This window comes from Carcharodon carcharias, chromosome 14 (assembly GCF_017639515.1).
Source record: "Carcharodon carcharias isolate sCarCar2 chromosome 14, sCarCar2.pri, whole genome shotgun sequence".
Classification (NCBI taxonomy): domain Eukaryota; kingdom Metazoa; phylum Chordata; class Chondrichthyes; order Lamniformes; family Lamnidae; genus Carcharodon; species Carcharodon carcharias.
Genome location: NC_054480.1, coordinates 110,585,321 through 110,611,722, shown reverse-complemented (window position 1 = coordinate 110,611,722; position 26,402 = coordinate 110,585,321). Strand labels below are relative to the sequence as shown.

Here is a 26,402-nt window from a genome sequence, read left to right as displayed (position 1 = left end):
CACATTACACTCCATCTGCCACATTGTTGCCCTCTCACTTAACCTGTCTATATCTCTTTGCAACCCTTTTCTGTTCTCCTTACAACTTAGATTCCCACCTATCTTTGTATCATCAACAAACTTTGATACTTACAAATTCTCGGTCTCTTTGCCTCAGTCATTAATATAGATTGTAAATAGCCGAGGCCCCAGCACTGACCCTTGCGGCCTCCATCAGTAATTGCCTGCTGACTTGATAATGCCCTGTTTATCCCTACACTTTGCTTCCTGCCTGTTAACCGATTCTCTAACCATGCTGCTAAATTCCTCCAACTTCTATAGCCTCTCTCCCTTGTTATCAACTAAATGCTGCCTGGAGGCTTGGTTTGCTTCCTTACAGCAAACAAATGTATCTTCAGCTGAACTATTAGAGTTTTTTCACCTTCCTGTGGGGAAGTGCCTGACCTCCACTTGACAGATTTGTGGTTTGAATTCAGGACTCACTGTACTAAGGGAACCCATATCACAGCCCCATGTTGATTATTCTGTGATGCAGAATGCTGCAATACTTCCAAAGCCCTTGAGCAAGACATTAGTCAGCATTGTAGCCACTGATAAAAATGCTTTCACACAATACTCTGCACCAGCTAGTTTTGTCATTTAATCTATTTTGCTACTAATGCAACATAGTCTTCTATTGCCTTGGTAATGTTTACTGATCAAGCCACTGATTAATTTGGGTTTACAGTTCTGATGGGGGCCTTGCTAAATATGTTGGGGAGCAGATAGGAAATTGCTTCAGTTTTTCTCGCTCCACAGAGACTTACTTGGCCGTCCCCTACGATCTGAGGATTGTTGTAAATCACCTGACTTTGGCTAATGTGCTGCATATTACCACAAAGCTAGTATATATTAAGTCACAGGTTAAAGGTTGAATCTTTTACAACAACATTAAAATCTAATTATGTTTTCCAAAGACACCAGTATGCTCAGAGCATCTAAACTCAATTTCAACATCGTACCCTTTTGCCTCCTACTTCCAAATTGCAGATGCCAGTTGCCATTTGTGCTGTTATCAGATGTGATTCAACAACTTTGAACAGGCTAAGTTGAATCTGAGCCCTTCCTGATCTGTATTACTTGTATGCAAATGTTAACCGCTTGGGTAATTGCTGGATTAATTGCCATTAGTGGTGGGGCAAGTGGCAGGGGGAAGATGCAGAAGTGTCCAGAGTCAAATGAATGAAGAGTTTAGAGGCGTTCTATTGCTAATGGAGTCTACAGAAATGTGATGCAACAAGACCATGAATAGTTCTAAACCAAAGGGTGAAAGTTTAAATTTGAAGCATTGGGAATCTAATGTAAGACAGTGAGGACAGAAGTAATAGGTTAGGGAGAACTTATTGTATTTTGCAGAGATTTAGATGAGTTATATTCTATCAACTATCTTGAATCTAGTATTGTGCAACGATGCAGGATTAATAAATATGTCATAAAAGACCTCTGGGAAATAGTGATCACAATACCATTGAATTCCATGGTAAGCTTGAAAGTGACACTCCATTTACAAACAAGAATCCAAGATAATTACATTGGTGTATGGGAGATCTGCTTAAGGTTGATTGGGTAAATAGACTGAAAGGCATGGCGATAAATGAACAGTGGGAAACTGAAACAAAAATACATTGCATTGAAAAACAAAAACTCAGCAAGAAAGACCCATCCATGGTTCACTCAGGAACACAAGGATAATATTAGATTAATATAAGAGGCTTATAATGTTTCAAAGCTTGAAGACTGGGAGTATTTTAGAAATGAGCAAAGGGGCACTAAAAATTGATAAAGGAAAAAAAGAATGGGAGTAAACTAGCAGAAATATCAAAACAAATTCTAAGAGCTTTTATAAGTATGTCAAAAGAAGAAAGTAGCTAAAGTAAATCTTGACCCTTTAGAAGCAGAGACAGAAGAAATTATCATAGGGAATGCGGAAATGGCAGAGACATTGAACAAATATTTTGTCTACCTTCACAGTAGAAGATACAAGTTGCATACAGAAATAGAGGCTAGCTCAGGGCTTTAAAAAAGTGAGAAAATTAAGGTAATTAATATCAGCAGAGAAAAAGTAATGGAGAAGCTAAACTTGAGGGACTAAAATCTGACAAATTCCGTCATGACCTACACCCTAGGGTTCTAAGAGAGATAGCTGCAGAGGTAGCAGATTTGCTAGCTATGATTTTCCAAAATTCCTTAGATTCTGGAATGGTCCCATCAGATTGGAAGTTGGCAAATATGGTAAGTTGGCAAAAAGTGATGGTAGCATAACTTTTCAAGAAAGGAGGGAGAGAGAAAATGGGGAACTGCTGGTCAGTTAGCCTAACATCAGTGGTTGGGTAAATGCTGGAATCTATGATTAAGGAAGTCTTAACAATGCACTTAGAAAAGTAAGTTGGCACAAGTCAACATTTTTTTACAAAAGGAAATCCTGTTTGGCAAATTTATTCAATTTTTTTTTGAGGATGTACCTAGTAAGGTAGATAACGGTGAGCCAGTAGATGTGGTAGACCTAGATTTCCAAAAGGCATCCAATAAGATTCCATACAAAAATTGACAAGATGAGGGCTCCTGGAGTTAGCCATAATATATTAGCATGGCTGGAGAATTGGTTAACAAACAGGAGGCAGATAGTGGCCATAAATGGACATTTTCAAATTGGCAGGCTGTGACTCGTGGAATGCCAAAGGATCAGTGCTGGGTCCTCAGCTATTTGCAATCTATAATTATTATCTATATTAATGACTTGGATGAAGAGACAGAGAGTAATGTATCCAAGTTTTCTGACAATACAGTCATATGGGAAGGTAAACTGTGGGGAGGACACACACTGCAAAGAGATATAGACAGATTAAGTGAGTGGGCATCAAGTTGACAGATGGTGTATAAAGTGGGAAAGTGTGAAGTTATTTCACTTTAATCATAAGAATAGAAAGGCAGAATTTTTTTTAAAAGTCTGAAACTTGTAAATGTGGATTTACAGAGTGTGTGCTGGTACAAGGAACGCAGAAGGTTGGCCATCAGGTACAGCAAGCAATTAAGAAGGCAAATAGCATGTTGGCCTTTTATTGCAAGGGGATTGGAGTACAGGAATGTACAGGGCTTTTTATGCAGTTTTGGTCTCTATATTTAAGGAAGAATATCCCTGGAAAAGCCAACCTGCCCATCCTAGGAACCAATGATGGGAGGCTTAGTAAATTGGATCTATATTCCCTGGAGAATGCGAGGCAATCTCATTGGAACTTACAAAATTCTGAACTGCCTTGATACGATAGACGTGGAGAGATTGTTTCAGCTGGTCAGGAAATCAGAAACATGGGGGCATGGTCTTGGGATAAGAAGCTGATCATTTAGTACTGAAATAAGGATAAATTACTTCACTCAAAGGGTTGTGAATCTTTGGAATACGCCCAGAGGGTTGTGGCTGCTCCATCACTGAATACATTTAAGGCTAGGGTAGACAGCTCTTTAGGAATCGAGGGATATGGAGAATGGGCAGAATAGTCGAGTTGAGCCCAAGGTCAACCATGATCATATTAAATGATGGCAGATCAGGCTCGTTGGGCTGTATGGTCTACTCCTCCTATTTCTTCTGTTCTTGTGTACCAAGAATGGAGAATGAATGGCCGGCCAGGGGACTATTGGAATAGTCATGTCTGGAAATAACAAATGCAGGAATTAGGGTTTCATGTGAACTAGGTAAGATAGAGACAGGCGATTAGGTGTTCTTGTGAAGCAGCGAATAAGTGGTCCGAAGCTCAGCCTGGAGTACAATAGGATGTCAAATGTGTGGACAGTCTGTTTCAGCCTTAGTGATGGGAAAAAGGGATGGAATCGGAATTTTGTTTGGAGCCGGAGGAAATTGCAACTCATCTAAGATTGGATGTCAGACGAGTAAAACGACAACATAGAGGTCACAGGCCGTTTGGAACAGTTAGTGAAGAGGAGTTGATGGCGACAGCGCACACATATGGAAGCGAACCCCATTTCTGTAGATGGTGTCACTATGTGGTAGCTCATGGAGGAGAAAGAGGAGGTGGCAAAGGATAGACCCTTGAGAAAATTTAGAGCTAATTTCATGGGATGTGAACACAAATCATTGCTGCTATTGTTTTGGCTACGTTTGGGTAGATAGGAGTAGACCACATGAGGGCCATTGCACTGAACAGGACAAGGGATCTGTGCTGGAGGAAGGTGGTGTGCTCGATCAATTAAAGGCTGCATTGAGTATATCTGTACCTTGAAATTTTGCTATATGAAGATTAGCACATAGACATTGTTAGAGGTATGACCCTGTTCAAAAAAACAGGTTGGCACATTCATTTGATGAATATACAGTGTTTCACTATAGAAAGATTAGCATGTAATTTCATTGCAGCCTTAAATGAAAAATGCACCTAAACGCAGTTAATGTCCCTTACTACCTTTACTCATCCTCCATCTGGAATGCTCCCTCATGACAAAGAAATTTCCAAGGACAGACCATAATTTTCCTGCTTCCAACATTGTGTTGTCGCCTCTTGATCCTAAAGTGTCCTTCAACTTCCCCTTCCCACAAGGTCCTCCCTTTCTGCTACAAACCAAAGATTTTGAAAGTCCTAGTTTAGTGCCTTCTAATCGTTTTCTTAATTTATTTGCTCATCAACATTTCAATCTTTGTATTGTTTCTTACTGTGAACTCTAGTCCTTTGTCAAGCTACCTCAAAATGGCGCAACTCTGCTTAGAGGGCAGTTATTTACCCCTCCTAGAAAGCACTGAGATAATTTTGGTTCAGAAAGAATCCACCTTTGATCAGTGCAAAAAAGGTGCAGCATTGCATCCTATTCTTTCCTCCACAATCTCTGCCATAATTTGATTTTGGGCTGGATTGCCTGGCTCTTGCTTAGGCATTCCAGATTTTTTTTCTCAAACTGCATGACTGTCCTTTTAAAAAGCTTTTTCACTTCTCACCTTTCTGTTGTGGAGACATCAGTTTGTGTAGTTCTCTATGAATTTTAACTGACAAAGCAACTACTGGAACACTTCATTGCTTACAGAGAATGTTTAACCAAGCACAGTCAGCTTAAGTATTCATGCTTAAAAGAATGATGCATTTGACACACACATTCATCTTAGACCAAATCTTTTTCATACAAGACCGTTAAATAATAATTGTTCTCATCACTTGCACCAGTTATTTCAAATATTCCTTATAAATATGAATGACTCAATAACTTAATGTGCAACAGTTGCCAAGCAACAATGCTTTAAGACAATTAGAAACCATTACAGTACTCACTCACATTCACTTATCAGCAACCAGTGCACATGACCCTGAACCATTATTTCAAAAACGTATTTTTCCAATTCTTGCGCCATCATGCTAGAAGGATCAGAATTTTTCCTGTGGTATGATTCTGTGGTAGCTGCAGCATTCTAGCAATTTGCCAACATGGCCATTATTCATGCTTGAGTCTGGGCTTTGTGTTGGTGGGCAATTTCTGGGGCTATCACTACCCTTGCCAATTCCAACCTCCTCATTGACTATTACCTCAGATTCAACCAGACCGCTTGCAACCTTGGGCTTCTATTTGATATAGAGCTTTTCACCCCGTATCTTCTCTATTCAAAAAAAAGCATACTTCACTTCCATCATAACTATTTCCCTACCTTAGCTGTGTCTACTAATGAATGTCTCATCTAGACTTATGACACCTCCCGACTCAGCTATTCCAATACTCTTTTAGCAGGCCTCTCATTCTGCACTGTTTTAAGACCCCACTTTACCCAAAATTCTCCTGCCAGTTCTTGTACCGTTTTCTCATCACTCCTGTCCTTGGTGAACAATTTTGGTAATGCTTCTGTTATTTGGTTTCAGAAAGTGGATATTACCAGCAAAGCTGTGGCTGATGTCCTGACAAAAACCACAGAGTACCTTCAGCCGAATCCAGGTAAAGATTTTCCGAAATGTTAAGACGTTAGTGATATACAACCTTAAGTTAACCAGGCACTTTTGGTGTTCCTTTTTTCAGCATTTTCCTTATCTGCTTTTCAAAATAAAATTTCTGAAGAAAATTTTTTGTGACATGCTATAGCGCCAATACAGGGAGGGAAGTCGATCCCTCCTCTGCTGACTCCTTTTCTAATTCAGAGTATTGTGGATTGGTACCAGGTAGAGATTAAGTGCTTCTCCATAAGGAGAGATTGAATGCCTGAGACGGGGTGCCTGGACCATATTTGTATGCATGTTTGCAGAAACTCCACTGTTCCTGCTAAGTTGTAAACACAGCATGCTACCTACTCCTCATCCTCGCTGTATTGTCATTGCGTTGAAATCTAGAGTCCTGCAGCCATCCACTGCTTTAACTTATCTTGCCTCAGGCTGCCAAAACCATGGGCTTCTCGACTTCATCAGACTAAATCTTGCTGGCTGCATGCTTTTAACATTCAAGCTTGATGTTACCTCATCACTACATTTTGATTACCTTTTGTTTTTTACGTTTTCTTTTCAGCTTGGTATCCAGCACTGTCTCTCAAATGATCAGATTGCTTGTCTGACATCCAGTACCGGATGAGCAGAAATTTTCTCCAATTAAGTATTAAGAATACTGAAGCAATTGTCTTCCCTGCTACAAATGCTGTTTCCTAGCCACTGACTTCACCCCTCTCCCTGGCAACTGTCTGAGGCTGAACCTGACTGTTCACATTTGGTGTTATATTTGATCTTGAGATGAGCTTCCGAGCACTCATCTGTGCCATCGTCAAGACCAACTATTTCCACATCCTCGATATCCGACTCTGCTTTGCCTCAGTTCATCCACTGCTGAAACCCTCATCCATGCCTTTGTTTCCTCTGGACTTGACTATTCCAATGCACTACTGGGCAGCCCCCCACATTCTATCCTCCCTGTAAACTTGAGTCATACAAATCTCTGCTGCCTGTGTCCTTATTCGCACCAAACCCCATTCACCAATGATTCCTATACTCACTGACCTATATTGGTTCCCAGTTCAAAGAAGTCTTGCAGTTGTTATAAATACGGCAGGTAGTGTTTGCTGACCAAACCCACAAGGGAAACTGGGCCACACTACCGCAACAATTTTGCAAATTGTAGTTACTACAAGAAACTGAAGTCAGAAGCAGTGAGTCCACTACCACCTTTAGAGATTTTAAAGATTAATTTAAAACATTTATTAACAAAAGAAGGACAAACTAAAACACACAAGATTACAGTTACACAGTTATAATCATTCCCAAAATTTCTACTTAACCAAACTCCCAAATACACACCCCCTCTAAGGCAACAGCCCAAATAGATTCCGAATTTATAAGGTCATCCAACAATTTTACCACAAGCACCCACTGGACAATGGACTTCCAAAGGCTTTAACTCAACTTTGGTTGCTGGAACAGCAAACTTCTGCAGGGTGACTGGAGGCTTTGTTCCCCAAGTCTGTTTCACACAGTCACCTTTCAAGATCTCACATGGCCACACATCACACAGCCTTCCATCCTCCTTTAAATATATTTTATCCCTTTTGATTTGTAAATCCCATTGTTTCCACTTGTTACTTTCCCAGAATATGAAAATCTTTCATGTTATCATTATGGCCAGCACTTTTGAGGAAATTCAATGTAATAATCTTGCCTTATTTACCTTGCCAGTTGTAAACATGATCCACTAGGATAAAGGCAAAATACTGCGAATGCTGGAAACATGAAATAAAAATAGAAAAAGCTGGAAAAACTCTGCAGGCCTGACAACATCTGTGGATAGAGAAACATAATTGAAGCTTTGAGTCCTTATGACAAAGGGTCTTCTTCTGAAGTGTCATACAGACTCGAAATGTCAACTCTGTTTCTGTCTCTACAGATGCTGTCAGACCTGCTGAGTTTTTCCAGCATTTTCTGTTTTTGTTATAAACATGTTCCATGCCCCTTTGAAAATCAAACATTTATCCACTTATCTGAAAATGCAAATTTTATTCACACTGCCTCTGCTGAGACTTCACTCTGGCTTTGCTTATCTCCATTTCAAGTGCTGTTTTACACCCTCACTTCTTTGATAACTTAAACTTTGCAGTTTAATCATCTCTAGCTTAATTAACTTAACCACACACAGACAAACATAAACCTGCTTTAAAATATCCCACAATTATATTAGGAAAAATATGATAATGTATCAAGAAATTTATATAGTACCTTTCACAACAACCCGATGTCCTGAAGCGCTTTACAGACCATGGAAGTGTGGGGAGAGAGTGGGAGTATAGCGGTGAGATAGAGGATCAGACATGATCATATTGAATGGCAGAGCAGGTTCGAGGGGACGAATGACTTACTCCCCCTATTTTCTATGTTTTCATGCTTAGTCATTGTTGTAATTTGGGTTAAGCAATTTTAAAATTCTTATCCTTGTTTACAAATTCCTCCATGGTCTTATCCTCCTCCCCATTACTCCAGTTCCACAGCCCTCCGATATATCTGCGGTCCTCTAATTCTGGCGTCTTGAGCATCCCTTATTTTAATTGCTTCACTGTTGGTGGCTATGCCTTCAGCTGCCATTATTATTCTTGAGTCCCTGTGATGATCAGTAAAGGCATTGCCAATGGGCAACATATGAGCAGTGTAAAGCAATGCAATCAAAGATGTTGAATTGAATTGTGTTTTTTGTAGAGACTAGACTAAATGCCAAAATTGTCTTTTTTACTGCAATTTCTCAAATCTGAGAAAAATATTTTAGTGCAGCCTCAAAAACAATTCAAAAATGGTCAATACCTATACAAGTGTAGGAATTCAAATAATAGCTTACAGCTGTCAATTGGCTTTTACCTTTGGGAATCTCTACAATTGGAATTGACTAGTAAACAACCCAGTTCTTTCAGATTCCCCATGCTGTTAATATAATTGTGCACATAAAAGTCACAGCTTGGGCGGTTGATTTTTTTGGTATTCCAGAATTTGTTTGAAGTGCTCCAGGCTGTTACTGGTTCCTTGTTAACTTTGTGCTTTATAAATACCAAGCTAAAAATTATTTCTTACATATATCAGCCTACAAATATAATCTTTTTAAATTGTATGTGCTCCTTTATCATTTAAAAAAAAGACATGGAATCGTCCTAAATTTGCACTAAGTGCGGTAAAGGGTGGGTAAGATGACATTTTATCCACCAGCAGCAATGGCGGCTTTTCACACAGTATCGTCCCAAACCCGCTGCATTAACTATGCATTCCCAGGAAGCACACAGTTTCCAGGGCAGGCAGGCAGGCTCTCATTCGATCAACACGCCACCATCTTGCAGCTTCATCACGCTGGGCGCCATATTTGAAGTCCAACCGCGCGCATACATCTGTGTTTCCAGTCCATGACTGCTGCACAGAAGACGGGATGGTCCTGAAAGGCATAAAGACTGCAGCCCCCAGGCTTCATTATGCGTACCTCAAGCGCCTTTTGGATGTCGTGGAGGCTGGCCGTGATACCCTCTACCCCACTCTGGCCGCAGGAGGGGCAGTGGCATCACCAACCCAGCATGGAGGCGGTGGTCAATGCCAATGCCCTGCAAAAGAGGACAGCCTTCCAGTGTCGCTACAGGATGAATGGTCTCATCTGTTCCGCCAAGGTAACTCGCTCTTCTCATCATTCGCAACTCATGCACTCGCAAACCCATCACACATCCACAGGGATCTCGCACCTCAAGGGGCAACACCATTAACTCTCACACACACCCTCATATCTCCATCAGCCTCGCATCCTCATCCCGTCCATGGATCCACTCACCACACAAACATTCCATGCAGTGCCATGCGTCCTGCTCTCACACTCTCCATCTGTTACCATGCAGAGAAAGCCTACTTACATCAGCAGGGAGAGGTTCCAGACCCGGGGTTGGTGGCTCACATTAGGCCCCTCACTCACTTAGAGGAGCATGCCATCACACTGACTGGTGAGGACGTGAACCCTGCCTGCGGTAACGCTGAGGTCGACAGTGAACACCCGCCTCAGGATCCTGCACCACACCATGTCGTCTCCCCTCCATCAACGCAACTGAGAGTGCTCTCTCTCCTGCTTTTGACTTTGCTGCCATGCACTAATTATCTCTACTTTGGTTCACAGGGAGCTCTGTCAAGTGACTGACACCCTCAGCCAGCCTGTGTCTCAGCTCCATTCACGTCATCACCCTCCAGCCAAGAGGACATGTCCTCCGTTGAAGAGCTGCATATAAGCACCCTGGAAGACTGTCACAACGCTTAACCAAACCCTCCACCAGGGCAGAGAGACACACCTCGGTGGAACCAGGATCTAGAGCAGGCTCGGGTTCACAATCTGGTGGTCAATGCACAGACACTGAGTCTGCAGCAGGAGGAGGCAGGTTTGGCTGAGTTCCCTGGCACTTGGAGGACCGCTGAGGAAGAGGCATTTGTGAAGTTCAAATATGATGGCGAGCCTTCCAACACATCCTAGATAGTAAACAGAAGGCAGAGGAACATCAAGCAAAGCTGTTGGAAGCCCTCAACATAGTGACATGCAAGTTGTAGGAGTGCGTCCGCCTGCTCTCTGATGAAGTAGTGTCCACATTTGCATGTATGGAGGTCTCCATGGGGAGGATGGTGGATGCCATGGTCCAACAGAATGCGGAGATATGTGCAGACCTGCACTCCCATTGTGGGAGTCATAGATGAGGTCCTGCAGTGACAACATGAGAGGGAAACGGGGCACCTCGACGCCCTTCAGGTGCACCTTCCCTTCAGGGAGTCAGGCCAGGGCCCCTGGGCGCCGGAGGGGAGGAGGAGCGGCAGCTGGACACCCCTGGGTTATTCAGTTGGGAATCTTGGAGGCTGTCCTCTCCCTCTGAGTCCCCTTTGCCTGTGACCTATTCAATCTTGTCCTCTGTCAGTGGAGCAGCCAGCCCATGGAGTGATTCTGGAGGGAGAAGTATGTGTTTGTGGCGGGGCCTTTCGGAGCCTCGTGCATGCATTCTCTCACACACATGGATCCTTCCTGTAACACACTCATCTTCATGTCCTGAGAATTTCAATGCTGCCCGCTGGGGTTTGCTTTCATTTGTCCATCTAAGCTGACCTGCATCTCCGCACATCCAATAATCACACTCCCATGCAACACCTTATCTTGTCCACCACGACTGTCATTTCATTTTCGATTTAGACAGTGTGGTCTGGATTTTGTAAGCTCCCTCATCATTTCCCCTACCCCAGTTACCCATTTCCTCCCCCCCAGCACAGTTGACCCCCCTGGCATCACCTTCCATGACCTATCAGCCACAACCCTTTTCCTCCGGGGATGTCCAGGTGAACGTGCACGTTCCCTTCCTTCCTGAAAATCCCACCCCCGCCCACATTCACCTCCCCAACCACCACCTTCCCACCCCCTGGGTCCGTGTCTGCCTCCAAGTCCTCTCCAAACACTCTCACCGCCCATTCTACCACTACTGTTGAACTCTCACCCTACCATCTCACTCTATCCTTGGTCAATCTCGCCATACCTTGATACTACGCCCACCCTCAATTCACTCCCCGAGGCAGCCATGGACCCATCAGACCCCTCCCTTGCATATTCACCTGGACATTTCCTGGACCGCTCCCCCCAGGTGAGCCCTGCTTCTCTCCCCCTTAGTCTTCCCCTCCCCCACTTAGTTCTTCCCTCCACCTTCCTGACTTCCCCCCCTCCAGCCTTACCTCTTCTTCCAACCTCATCTTCCTCGAGGTTTACTCCTTCCCTCACTTCCCAACTCCTTCACCCTTACTCCCTCCCCTCTCCACACTTCTTTTCTCCCCCCCCAACTCCTTCCCCCCTCTGAACTCCGATCCCGCTCTGACCTCCTTCCCTTACACCTTCCACCCACCCCTTACACCAACCTCCCCAGTTACCATCACCTCCCCTTGTTACTCCCTCCTCCTCCGTACTCTTCCCTCCTTCCAACCTCACCCCCCGACACCTCTTCCTCTCTGTCGATTGTAGACCTTCCTCTCCCATACCCTCGACCATCATCCCTTGTGAGCATCAATGGTGACTTTCCAGTTTCCATGAGCTGCTTCGCAGCAGAGCCATGTCCATGAGAATCCACCCAGCATGCCATGGATGTTCCTCCAGTGTGCCAATGCTGTCGGGCTCCTCAGATGTCCGCAGTGTGAGCAAGACTCTGGCGGTAAGTCCCTACTTCTGTACATCACAGTTGTCAAGACATGTTCTGCACTGGCGTGTTTTCCAGCTGATGTGGGCAGACAATCCAATGGGTGGGGGGTTGGGGGCAGGTGGGGGTGAGTCTTATAATGATATGCCGATTTATTACCATGAGGTTCCTGACAGTCCAATGGCGGGGAACATGGCCCGCCATTGGGCTGAGTGGATGATCGCAAACTGGTTCCGTGACGTCATGAAACTGATTTTTGGCCTTTTCGCCATATTGTCTGTTCACGCCAGCAGGCACAGAAAATTCCATCCATGGCGTTAGGTGAAAATTGTCAGGTAAATATGTTTCCCATTTGCATGAGTAACTTTTTTTTTAATTGGAAAAGGGTCATGGCATAAGTTGAGGTACGTTACCCAGCATTATATTGCTGAACAATATAATTAAAGGTGAAAAGCAGTCTATTTGGAGCGATCTTCGCAACTGCACACAGTGTGGATTCAACTTAGCAACGGCTAGTTAACAATACACAGTGAGAACTCGGCTATTGTCAAATGTACTTGTTTCAATTGAGGTTTGCTGCTTGAATGACTTACAGTTACAATTGCTTCTGCGATTTATTGTGCTATACTTATCTGTGTGGATGCCAAAAATGTTAAGTTGTTCCATTCTTGGCAAGGAACAAATTTAACCTGACCAAAAAATTTAAGAATAATTTAAAATTATTCTTTCATTTGTGTTTGTGTTAATTGATTTCTGGTTGGAGCAGATATGAGTGTGACAAATGATCTCTGTACCTCTGAGCCTGGGGGAGAAAATCAGCCAGCATTTCGGTTCCTAATCACTACCCAGTTACTCCTGCTGCATAGTGCATGTGTGGACGGAACTGGGCTCAACTGTGGTGTCCACTGGATGAATAGCCTATCAACAGTTGCTGTCAAGCCTTGCACATGAAAAGTAACTAATTATCAGTAAAGGTACTTGAGGATTACTTTATGATAAAGGAACATATACAATTCAAAAAGGTGATATCAGTAGGCTGATTTACATGTAATGAACAATTTTTAACTTGGTATTCATATAGAGTTAACAAGGAACCAGTAACAGGCTGAAACACACCCACAGAACTGTACCCTAATATGAGTTGACACCTTCAGAAGGAAGAAAATTTGGAAACTTAATTTTTTGTTTTGGAAATTAATAATTGCTGCTAAGATGTCAGCACTTTGGTTGCAAAACAACCCCCAATTTACGTTTATACAGCTTGTAGATTTAAGGCCACAAAACATGAACAAAATCATCACTGCATTATGTACAATCCTGCATCTTGTACAAATATTGCTTCCATGTATTGCACTGTGTTCTTTATCACATAGTCAATGATTGAACTCTGGAGTGGCTGGTTTCCTCATTTTAAAAAGTGGCCAGATTGAAAATATTGCAAATAAAGTATGCGCCCTTATTCAGCATAAAAACTATTATAAAGTATTGCTTTTGTACCCTGAAGTCCTGCATTGTGATTTATAGTGCCATTTATTAAATATTGTCAGCAAATAAGAAACAGGTTTATGTCCTCAAAAGGATAAGGAAACGCACTGTACAGAATTTCCTTTCCAGCTTTTAGAATGCATTTCCTGATGGACCGTCTGTAAAATTTTCAGCCCATTCTTGAAGCTCGACATTGTACAGAATGCTAAAAAAACTTAAATGAGAGAACCTTTCAGATGTGACAAATTTTTAAACAAAATTTAACTCTGCAAAAAAAAAAACCTATTTGAGTGCATTGTGTCTCCAGGGGCTCTCAAATTCTGGGCCAACAATGTGATTTCTTCTCTGACCATGTCTGTTGGCCATTCTCCCCATGTAGCTACCTACTCTTTTCTCCCCTCTTACCTTGTCAAATAAATACCTTGGTTAAAGAAGTTGCACACATTGGAAGAAACTGGATTTTTCTCCCAGAGCTTAATTAACACTTTTGCTGACCCCACTTAAAAACAAAGGTCAAAAAGAAGTGTTAATGCAGTTATCACGCTGCAGACATTTACTGCATGACTTGTTTACGTTACAGGAAAGAACTTCCGATGATTCAAATGCTATGCTGTTATGTCGGAGGTGCTTTATTGCTTTCTTACGACCTCACTTGAAGATGCTGACTGCTGAAGTTTGTGGTTTTCCTAGGGGCTAAAGGCTTCCCAGTGCCTCGTCAAAGTGACGTAAACATTGTTGTGACAGGCTGTTCAACTATGGGCTGCATACAGCCAAGTCCAACCCTGTTCCTGCCTAACACTGCCAAAGACCTACATCAACAGGAATTACTGGATAATAATCGAGGAGGAAACTCAAATACTGAAATTCGCTTAACTCAGCACAAACTAAGGATTCAACCTTGGGACTTTCTTTGTATGATGATACACTAGGTAGTGCTTTTACCCAATGAGCCATTAGAGGAAGTGGTGAATTTAGTTTAAAACAAAATAAACACAGAATTCCCAAAGGGATGCATATGCTGGATGATGCTGATAGCCATTTCTGGCTTCCTGTGTACCCTGGAGAGATAGCATTGTAAAGCCTGGGCTGAGTGCTGAATTTTCATATGGCCTTGGTGACTTCCCTCGCACCTATGCTATACTAAATACGCTGAATAGAATCCCATATATCAACCTTTCTTCCTTCCAACACTTGCTTCTAAACTTCAAAATCCGTACACAATATGTTTAATACTAATCTCTTAAAACTAAAAGCCCTCAGCTTAACACCTATATAACACAATCAAAGGATTTTGACAATAAATGGATTTCATTGTGACCATATGCATAGGGGCATAAATTTAACATTGTTGTGCCTGTTTTATGGGCCTCAAACATGTGCAGCAACAACCCATTCAGTATAGAGGCCATGCCAAATCCACGTGGGAGTTCAGGCACTACAAAATTACTTGGAACCCTTTTTAGTCAATCCTCACAGCCATCTGAAATGAGCACAAATCATTATTCATTTCAAACATGTATCCTAAATTTACTGGCCCATCGCAAGCTCCAACCGGCATCTCCAGGTCTTGGGCAGCTTAGCCAGTGGTTGTCACACTGCTCAAGCAATGTCTAAAAACTTGGAACCTTTCCTGTATTTTACGGAATTGGAGGAACCCTCCTGTCTCCACAAAGCAACAGGAGGCTGCTAAGTAAGTTGACCTACCAATATGGGAAAGTGTAGTGTGCTCATTAGTTTTATGCCACGACAAATTGTACTAATTAAAATAAATGAATTTTATCTTAACCATTACTCTGAAATGTTCACCACTGTGCAAAAAAACAGTTTAACAATTTGAGTCTGGGCTCATCGCAACAAGGTTTTGCTCCATCCACCTTTAGGGAGATTGAGTATATATGTGAATGACAATATCCAGCTCAGATTAGAAGGGGCTCTTATTGTTATCCCCTGGGTTATGCTGTTGTATGTTTAGAAATATTTAGAAAGACACTTATGAGAACAACTAACTCGGTTCTCTTAGATATTCTAAAATAGAAGACCCTAAACTTATAACAGATAACTTATAGCCAAGGGAAAAATCAGGCTCGGTTCCTGTTTTTAATTCGTAACAAGGCAAGAACATTCTTTAAAATAATATTCTGTGTTCCTGTTGGCTTATATTATATCAATTTTCAATATTGCCACCAATACTTAAATATCATATAGGGAAATTTGCACAAAACAGTTTGCTGTCCTATTATCGAATATATTTCTTGTTTGCTAAAGGAAATATCTGTAGGACTGTGGTGAAAGAGCAGGAGAGTGGGACTAATTGAATAACACTTTCAAAGATTTGGCAAAGTCGCAATGGGCTGATTGGCTCCTTCTGTGCTGCATTATTCTATGATAACCTTGCTTTTCTTTTACATTGGAGCCTGTGTGCTGCTACTTCCAAAAGTGTGAGTCATGTGTAGCTCATAGCAAACACAAGGTAAACTTGCCATGTTTTCTAAATACAACTGCTGGAAAGACCAGAATGATGTCACTACCAAACACACCTTCCCCTGTCCTCTCCTTTCAGTATTCTGAAGGGGCCAGTCCTCTGTGACACCCTGGTCCACTCCTCAGTCACTCCCAACACCCCCTCGCTTTCCTACAGAAGCTTTCCATGCAAGCACAGGAAATGTAACACCTGTCCTTTCACCTCTTCACTTCTCACCATCTAAGGCCCCAAATGCTCCTTCCAAGTGAAGCAGCAATTTACTTGTGCTTCTTTCAATTTAGCATACTCTATTCACTGCTCACAATGTGGCCTCCTTTATACTGGGGAGATCTAATGCAGACTGGGTGTCCGCTTTGCAGGACACCTCAGTTCAGTCCACAAGCATGACCCTAAGCTTCCTGTTGCTTGTCATTTCAATTCTCCAGCTTGCTACCACTCTGACCTTTCTGTCTTTGGCCTGCTACAGTGTTGCAATGAAGCTCAATGCAAGCTTAGGGGCACCTCATCATTCGACTTGGCACTGTAGGGCTTTCTGGACTCAACACTGTTCAACAATTTTAGGTCATAACCACTGTCTCCATCTTGTTTTTTTTTTGATGATTTAGTCTTGTCTCATTTGTTTCTTTATCCCCTCAAGTTACAGTCAGATGGCTGCTAAGCATCCATTCACACCTCATCTGGATGTATCTTTTGTTTCTTTACTATACCCCTTACGATTCTCTTTGGTTTTTGTACCACAAAATCCTTTGTCATTTAATCTGTCCTGCCCTCCATCCAAATCACGGACCTTCCCTTTTGTTGGTTCCACCCCCTCCTCCCTTCCACTGACTCAAAACCTATAATGTTTCTATCTTTATTCAGTCTGATACAAGGCCATTGACTCGAAACGTAAACTCTTGTTTCTTTTCACAGATGCTGCCTGACCTACTGAGTATTTCCAGCATTTCTTGTTTTTATACAGTCCTTTCAATTTATTTTTGATGCTGCTTACATCATTATGTGAGCAGTAAATGTTTGTAAGTTATTGGACTTTTTACTAGTTGGAATCCTTTTATGATCATTTGATTGCCAAAATTAACCCTTTGCACTTTTACACAGCATCCAGAGCTAAACTAACAATGCTGAACACCGTGTCAAAGATTCGGGGACAGGTAAAAAACCCAGGCTACCCTCAACCAGAAGGGCTTCTCGGAGAATCCATGATAAAATTTGGAAAGGATCTGGGTGAAGAATCAAATTTTGGTAAGTGAAGTATTTTGATTAGTGGTGATTTCATCAGTAAGAATAATGTTTGAAGGCCAGATATAGGTGGATGCCAGAGCTTTTGGGATCAGAACTGTCAACATCTTTTTTTTGTTGCCGTTGCTACATCACTTTATGGACATGAAAATTAATATTTCTATTAAGCTACGTGGGCAAATGATCTCATTGTATTGGATTAATGCATTAATGGGAGATAAATACTGTTCTCTGTTGCTGTGATCATGAACTCCGAAGGCTGTGTTTCCTGCATGGTGCCAGGGTTAAGGACTTCTCTGCGCATCTGGAGAGGAACAAGGAGGGGGAGCATCCAGTTGTTGTGGTCCACATAGGAACCAACAACGTAGGTAGAACCAGGAATGATGTTCTAAGAGAATTTGAGGAGTTAGGGACCAAATTAAAATACAAAACATCAAAGGTAATCATCTCTGGATTGTTAACTAAGCCACGTGCCAATTGGCATAGCGTCAAAAAGGCTAGAGAATCAAACGCGTGGCTCAGAGTGGTGTGGGAAGAAGGGGTTTTGATTCATGAAGCACTGGCATCAGGATTTAGGAAAGAGCAAGCTATTCTGTTAGGGTGGGCACCATGCGAACTCCGCTGGGACCAGTATCCTGACCAATTGTATAACCAAAGCTGTTGACTGGGATTTAAACTAATGAGAGCAGGGCAAGGATTTGGATGAAGGGAGATTTAGAAATCCAAAAAGAAAGTTCGAGGCATCAGAACAATACGGCAGTGTGGATAAAGACAAGCAAAGTGGGACAGGAAGGGAGTTTAACAAAATTGTACATTGGCAAATTAGGGCATTGCAGGGAATAGAGGTAATGAATTGAAATTAAAGATTCTTTATCTGAATCCACGAAGCATCTACAAATAAGATGGATTAATTAGTGGCACAAATAGAGGTAAATGATTTAGATTTAATCACCATTACAAAGGCATGGTTACGAGGTGATCAAAGATGTGAACTTAATGTTCCAGGGCACACAATATTTTAGAAAGACAGACAGACAATGCAAAGGAGGAGGGGTAGCCCTGATAGCAAAAGATGACATAAGAACGTTAGTGAGAAAGGGTCTGGCCTCAGAAGTATAAACTTTATGGCTGGAAATTAGGCATAGCAAGAGTGGGAAAACATTGGCGGGAGTGTCTTATAGGCCCCCTAACGGTAATTATACGATTTGAAAGGGAATTAAGCAAGAAATTATTGGAATTTGTAACAAAGGAAATGTAATAAATGAGGGGGACTTTAATCTTGATATAGACTGGGTCAGTCAAATTGGCAAAAATGGTCTAGAAGATGAGTTTGTAGAATGTTTTTGTGACAGTTTCTTGGAGGAAAAGTTGTGGAATCGACTAGAGATAAAGCTATCTTAGATCTAGTATTATGTAATGAAGCAAGTTTAATTAGTAATGTCATAGTCAAAGATCCACTGGGAAATGATGATAATACCATTAATTTCCATGATAAGTTCGAAAGTGATGCACTCCAATCGCAAACAAAACCTTAAACTCATAGCCAATTGCGTAGATGAGAACTGGCTATGGTTAACTGGGTAAATAGACTAAAAGGTATGGAGTTAAGTGAACAGTGGGAAACATTTAAGTAAACAATTCAAAATCTTCCACAAAAATACATTGTAAAACAAAAACTCAGCAAGAAAGAATCATCCTTAGCTCATTCAGGAGATTAGGTTAAAAGAAGAGGCTTACGATGTTAGAAGAAAAGCAGTAGCAAGTCTGAAGAATGGTGTTGTTTTAGAAACCAGCAGAAGGCCACCAAAAAGTTGAGAAGAAGAGAAAAAAATAAAATGAGACTAGCCAGGAATATAAAAACAGATTGTAAGAGCTTTGAGAAGTATAGAAAGAGGAAGAGAATAGCTAAAGTAAATGTTGGCCACTTAGAAGCAGAGACAGGAGAAATTATCATGAATTCGAAATGGCAGTGGTATTGAACAAAAGTTTTATATGTCTTCACAGTAGAAGACATGAGTTTCATACCAGAAATAGATGGTAACTTAAGGGATAAAAAGAGTGAGGAAATTAATATCGGCAGAGAAAATATATTGGTGAAACTTAAGAGACTGATATCTGACAAATCACCTGGACCAGATGGCCTAGGGTTCTAAATGAGATAGCTACAGAGATAGTGGATCTGTAGGCTTTGGTTTTCAAAAAATCCTTAGATTCAGGAATGTGCCCATTAGAGTGGAAGTTGGCAATGGTCGCACCACTTTTCAAGAAAAGAGGGAGAGAGAAAGCAGTGAACTACAAGCCAGTGAGCCTAACATCAGTTGTTGGGAAAATGTTGGAACCTGTTATTAAGGAAGAATTAACATTTAGAAGAGCATTGTATGATTAGAACAAGCCAACATGGTTTTACTGAAAGGAAATCTGACAAATAACAAATTTATTAGTTATTTGACAGTGTAACTAGTATGGTAGATAAAGGGGAACCAGTAGATGTAGTATACTTGGATTTCCAAAAGGCATTTGATAGGATGCCACAAGAAAAGTCAATAGGCAAGATAAGGGCTCATAGAGTTGAGGTAATATTTTAGCATGGATAAATGATTGATTAACAGATGAAAAGCAGAGAGTGACTATAAATGGGGCTTTTTCAAGTTGGCAGGTAGTGAATAGAGGAATGCTGCAATGATCAGTGCTGGGCCCTCAGCTATTTACAAATTATATTAATGACTTGGATGAAGAGGCAGAGAGTAATGTATCAAAGTTTGCTGATGATACCAAGCTAGGTGGAAAGGTAAGCTGTGGGGAGGACACAGAGAGGCTGCAAAGAGATATAGATGAGTTAAGTGAGTGGGCAACAAGATGGCAGATGGAGTATAATGTAGGGAAGTGTGAAGTTATTCACTTTGGTCATAAGAATAGAAAAGCAGAACATTTTTTCAAAGGTGTGAAATTTGTAAGGTTTGATGTTCAAAGAGACTTGGGTTTGATTGTACAAGGAACACGAAGCCAGCATGCAGGTGTAGTGTAGCAAGCCATTAGGAAGACAAATGGCATGTTGGAATACTGTGTAGTTTTGGACTCCACATTTAAGAGTGGACATAGTTGCATTGGAGGCGGTCCAGCCAAGGTTCACTAGATTGGTCCCTGGGATGAGGGGGTTGTCCTATGATGAGACACTGAGTAAATTGGACTTATATTCTCTGGAATTTAGAAGAATGAGAGGCAATCTCATTGAAACCTACAAAATTCCGAAAGGGCTTGATGGGGGGTAGATGCTGAGATTATTTCCGCTGGTTGGGGTGTCTAAAGTATGAGGGTACAGTCTCAGGATAAAGGGACAATCATTTAGAACTGACATGGGGAGAAATTACATCACTCAGAGTTGTGAATCGTTGGAATTCTCTGCCTCAAAGGGTTGTGGATTCATTATTGAATACATTTAAGGCTGAGATCGACAGACTTTTGGTCTCAGGGAATTAAGGGATAGGGGAAACGATGAAGTCGAAAATCAGCTATAATCATATTGAATGGCAGAGCACGCTCGACAGGCCATATGGTTTACTCTTTTTATATTCATTCATGCGATGTGGGCCTCGCTAGCCAATTACCCAACCCTAGTTCAGAGGGAATTTACGAGTCAACCACATTGCTGTGGGTCTGGAGTCACATGTAGGCCAGACCAGGTAAGGACAGTAAAGGACATTAGTCAACCAGATGGGGTTTTACAACAGTTGACAATGGTTTCATGCATTAGACTTTTAATTCCAGATTTTCATTGAATTCAAATTCCACCATCTGCCATGGTAGGATTTGAACCCAGTTCCCTAGTGCAGTACCCTGGATTACTAGTCCAGCTACAATACCACTATGCCATCGCCTCCCCCTCTTGCTGCACTGCAATGCCCAAGAATACATAGATTAGCAGAAAGTTTGCATTGCACCTCACAGAAATAATCATTTTTTTTCAGCTGGGGAAGAAAGGAGGTAAGCTGTTGGGTGGAAATGAGACTCGCCCACAGGACTGGAGGATGATGGGAAGGAGAGTCACCTGAGGCTGCTCACAATTACCATGCTTGATAACAATTTGCTCCTCCCATCTTTCGTCTTAAGGGACATGAACCTTTGAAGAAAAGGAGCAAAGGGGGAAAAATGACTTAAATGTGGAGACAATTTATTGAAGAACTGGCATGGCAATGCAGCTCATTAGAGTCCTAGCTTGTTATGTCTCAGAATTGTTTATCAAAGCAAAGTTCCAGCAATTTTCTCTGAATATTCTTAGGCAATTCTGGTGTTCCTTGCTTGGATATGTTGTGAAGGCTAGGTGCTTCCCCACAAGTAAACAATCTGAGTAACACTGATATATCTCCTAGAGATTAGTTTCAGATTAGTTTTGAATGAAGCTTAGTGGCAATTTGCCGGTAATCCTCTTGGCTGGATGTGTGGGAGACTAAATGAAAGGGTAAGAAGAGAAAAGTGCATTAAAAGTAACCATCACACTTTTTAAAAAAAAAATCATTTCAATTTAATATAAATTGGTACTTTTCGTAATATTCATCAGAAAAAAAGGAATAAGTATTTTGTATGGAAGCTTCTGAAAGGAATGGTGGTACTTGGAGTAATTTTTGTTCAGTAATTTAAGTTTTTTTCTAAAATGGACCTTTGGATTTATTTTTGTCTTCGAAGTTGTGGTCTACTTTGAGCTGAGATGTTCCTTTAGTGGCACCTCTTTACATTCGAAATAATGACCTTTCAGTTTTATACATTTTTTTTTCATCCTTGTACATTTACAATGCTGAAATTGCAGAGCTGATTGTCAGTAACTATAATGTACACTGTACTGGTGGCTCAATTACTGAAAGCACTATCCCTTATGAAACTGAGACACGTAGACCAGAAATACCTCAAGCTAGATTCCTGTGTTGTGCCAAGTTAGCTTCAGCTGGTAGCCTTAGGAGTTCTAAATTTACAATACCCCTCCACAAGGGACAGGGAAATTCAGCCAGGGCACTCAATCCTCCTTGTAGCTAGCGACCCTGTTGGAAAGTGTGTTTGTGTGAAAGTCGAACGAGGGCAGGATTGAGCTCGATTGTAATGCCTCTCATAGTTGAACTCATTGTTCAAGGTCTTGCCTGAAGGATACATACACTGAAATATCGGAGGGCAAGTAGTGTCCCAGCATGAGTCATCCCCAGCAGGGGAAGAAGGGCAGCATTTTGGTATAGGGTTGGAACTCATTTTGTCATACACTCAAGTAGTAATCCATTCAATTTTATGTACTTTAGTTGATTCTTGCATTTAAATTTTCTGATTTAAGGAGGTGCTCTCATTGATGTTGGCGAATCAATGAAACGGATGGCTGAGGTTAAAGACTCCCTGGATATTGAAGTCAAACAGAACTTTATTGACCCATTACAAAGTCTATGTGATAAAGATTTCAAAGAAATTCAGGTAAAAGATCATCTACATTGCCGTTCTGGCATCCCTGCTCTCCCCTCTCGACTCCCATCCCAAAAGAAGCACTAGTGAAATCTATTTTGGAATGATTATTTTGTCTGTTGGTTTGAGAGCACAGTTGAACTTCACTGCCACTTCTGACCTTGTATACTGGTCTCATTAAAAGATCATCTTCCTGTCTGTTATGGTGTTGTGCTATTAATGCAGTTGTTCTTATAAGCAAATTTTGCCATCTGTGAGGCAGAATCCACTCCTTTTTGATGCTGTCTGCAGAAATGTACATAGTGGAGACGAACCATACTTCCAAATTCTCTTTAAAATGGTTAATATCGCATAGGTCAGAGTATTTTCGACACACAAATAACAAGAAATAGGACAAATAACATGGTACATTACAATACGTGTATAACTCCAGCAATGAAAATGCCCTAACACAAAACAAAATGCAAGGCAGGCAGCATCTGTGGGGAGAGAATGAGTTATGTTTCAGGTCAATGATCATTCTTCAGAACTGGGGAAAGTTAGACATGTAATAGGTTTGTAATAAGCAAGTGAAAGGAGGGGGAGCAGCAAAGAAACAAAAGGAACACCTGTGATACGTTGGAAGACCAGAAGGATTAAGTGACAAGTGTTGATTGTGCTGGACCAAAGAGGAGCGGTAATAGGACAAGTTTTAAAAAAAAAACTAAAAATGGGTTTGGAGGAGGTGCGAATGGTAGACTGATGAGCAGCTGCCATCCAAAAGCAAGGGGAAAGTGAGACTAAAGCCAAAACGTGCAAAGAAAAAGGAGCCAAAATGTGGGCAGAGATTAGGGTCTGAAATTGTTGAATTCAGTGTTGAGTTCAGAAGGCTGTAGAGTGCCTAATTGAAAGATAAGTTGCTGTTCCTTGAGCTTGCATTGAGCTCAGGGCCATGTTCGCGGACTGAACAGAGGTGTTCTGCAAAGCTATCATCCTATCTACATTTGGTCTCCCCAGTGTGTAGCAGACTGCATTGTAATCAGTGAATACAGTATACTAAATTGAAAGATGTACATGTAAATTGCTGTTTCATCTGGAGGCATTGTTCAGGGCCTTGGCTGGTGAGGAGAGAGGTGGTAAAAGAGTCAGTATCGCATCACCAATGCTTGCAGGAAGGTGTCAGGTGAAGGGGAGGAATGTTGGGGTGACTGAAGAGTAAACCAGAGTGTCAGAGAGGGAGAGATCCCACCAGAATGCTGAAAGGGAAGTGGAAGATGTGTTTGATTGTGGTATGGCACTGGAGATGACAGAAATGATGGCGAATGATCCATGGAATCCAGAGGCTTGAGGTGGGGGTTGGGGGTTGGTGGGGGAGGTGCAAGGTTTGGACAAATGGCAGGAGAGTAAAGGGCCCTGTCAATCACAGTGGGGAGGAATCTTTGAAGAAAAAGGAAGAAAAATCAAAAGTGTTGGTTGGAAGGTTGCAACATCAGAGAAACTGAGAGAACAGAATGGAGTCCTTCCAGGAAGCAAGGTGTGAGGAAGTGTGATCAAGTTAGCTGTGGGAGTCAGTGGGCTTATAGTGCATATTTGTATTTGAGAATCCCTAACTGGCTTAATTACCCATACTAAGCACATCTTCTGATTTAAAAACAACAAACTTCGGATGCTGGAAATCCAAAACACAAACAGAATTACCTGGAAAAACTCAGCAGGTCTGGCAGCATCAGCGGAGAAGAAAAGAGTTGACGTTTCGAGTCCTCATGACCCTTCAACAGAACTAGGTGAATCCAAGGAAGGGGTGAAATATAAGCTGGTTTAAGGTGTGTGTCGGGGGGGCAGACACACACCTTAAACCAGGTTATATTTCACCCTTTCCTTGGATTCACTTAGTTCTGTTGAAGGGTCATGAGGACTCCAAACGTCAGCTCTTCTTCTCCGCCGTTGCTGCCAGACCTGCTGAGTTTTTCCAGGTACATCTTCTGATTTAGTTTGTTCATGTCTATCTGTTTCACAAATGTGGTTCTTGATATTGAAAATTCCATGTCTTCACTTGAATACAAAGCTCTTACAGGAAAGTAATTCACAATCTTCAGCTTTTGGAAATAGTCTTTTGCAGTCTCAACATTAATAAATGCCAAAACCAACACTTCTAGGTAGTTCCAAGATAATTTGTTTCCTTTAATGAATCAAATAATGTCTCATGCAACTTCTTCATCAATGTAAGACACAATTATATTTCAATAGCACAGATTTTGTGCAATTATTCAAAAGCTAAATTTAAAATTTACAAAGGCTATCCTATCTAATACCAGTGACTTGGAAGCTATCTTTGTAGCCAAGTTCCCACACATTTGAAATGCATTTGCCCTTACTAAGTGAGAACCATGCTTGGGAAAGGAATATAACTTGATCAATACAAGAAGAAAATTATACATTTCTTTTATAGAAATGAAATCATAGCCAAATTAACAACTAAATATTATATTGCGGCAAGGTGGTTCATGCTGGTGGTTTTGGACCTCAATTGCAAATAGAGCTGTGCAATTGGGCCTTTCTACAGTTTCGATCTCAAAATAAAAGTTCAGCAAAGTTAGAGAGGGGAAAAATGTAATCATGTCTGAAATTGTTCCCAGTCAGTTTTCAAGGGATATTAATATTTGGTATTATATAAAATTATCCAAACTGAATTTGTGCAAATGCAGAAGTCTGTTAGCAAATCACTGGGAAATCTGAACAGGTTTTGGACATGAGTATTCATCAATCCTTCAAACCAGAATGAACTCTGGCGCAATTCATCTCTAGCTTGCTCGATGAAATCTGAGTAAATAGGAAAGTAATTTACAGGTCTAATTGATATAGTTGATATAATTAAATGAACCAGTTCAAACCAAGACAAGGAAAACACTGCTATTTACATCAATGAGATCATCAGTTTAAACCAGATGAGACAGCATTCAAAATTAGTCAGCAAACAATAGAGACTCTGTCATGTAGTCATTAAACCCAAATTCAGTGTACCCGCGATAAGAACTAAGTGACAAACTCAATAATAATAAATCTTAATAAAAACTGCCTCTCGATATCCAAAGAATGTTTGTTCCTTTTTGCACTTGGTGCTTAAAATGTGTTTTGCATAAGGAAGGTTAATAAGCTACACTAACTCTAGGATGGGATACGTCGTCATTTTGTTGAGGGAATTGCATTGGCTAAAGAGATGCAAATGAGAAAATACATGGCATCTGTTGTTAGCTCTCTTCAGTTGTTAAACATAGCCCACCTGTTATGATCCCAGTGATCCAGGATCAGCAGAGGTGGTCTTTGCAAAAAACTGAAAAGAAACCTGTGGAAGTGATTTCTGAGCACTGCCATGCACCAGCTCCACTGAAGAAAAATACATCTTATTTGGGAAGCTAGCAGCCTACCTCTTTCTCCCAGTGAGGCAGCTTCTCTGGGCATGCCACCTTACCAGAGACTGGGAAACCCCCTTCCTGTGTATTAAATGATTCTGGGGCTGGAGATACGCTGGGGTCAGCAGGACATTTCCAGGGCAAGCAGAATTGACAAGATGTTTCCTCAGCGGGTTAGGTAAAATTTTCACAACTGAGATCAATAGATTATTTG

At 41.4% G+C, this 26,402-nt stretch overlaps 1 protein-coding gene across 1 annotated transcript in view; it reads left to right on the top strand.

The window, feature by feature from the left end:
• The window catches only part of sh3gl1b (SH3-domain GRB2-like 1b), a 126,392-nt gene that overhangs the window by 66,209 nt on the left and 33,781 nt on the right, over positions 1-26,402 (top strand). Inside the window, exons 3-5 of the mRNA XM_041204672.1 lie at positions 5,889-5,961; positions 17,226-17,369; positions 22,678-22,811. Coding sequence (XP_041060606.1) covers positions 5,889-5,961; positions 17,226-17,369; positions 22,678-22,811 — 351 coding nt within the window. The remainder of the gene's footprint in view (positions 1-5,888; positions 5,962-17,225; positions 17,370-22,677; positions 22,812-26,402) is intronic.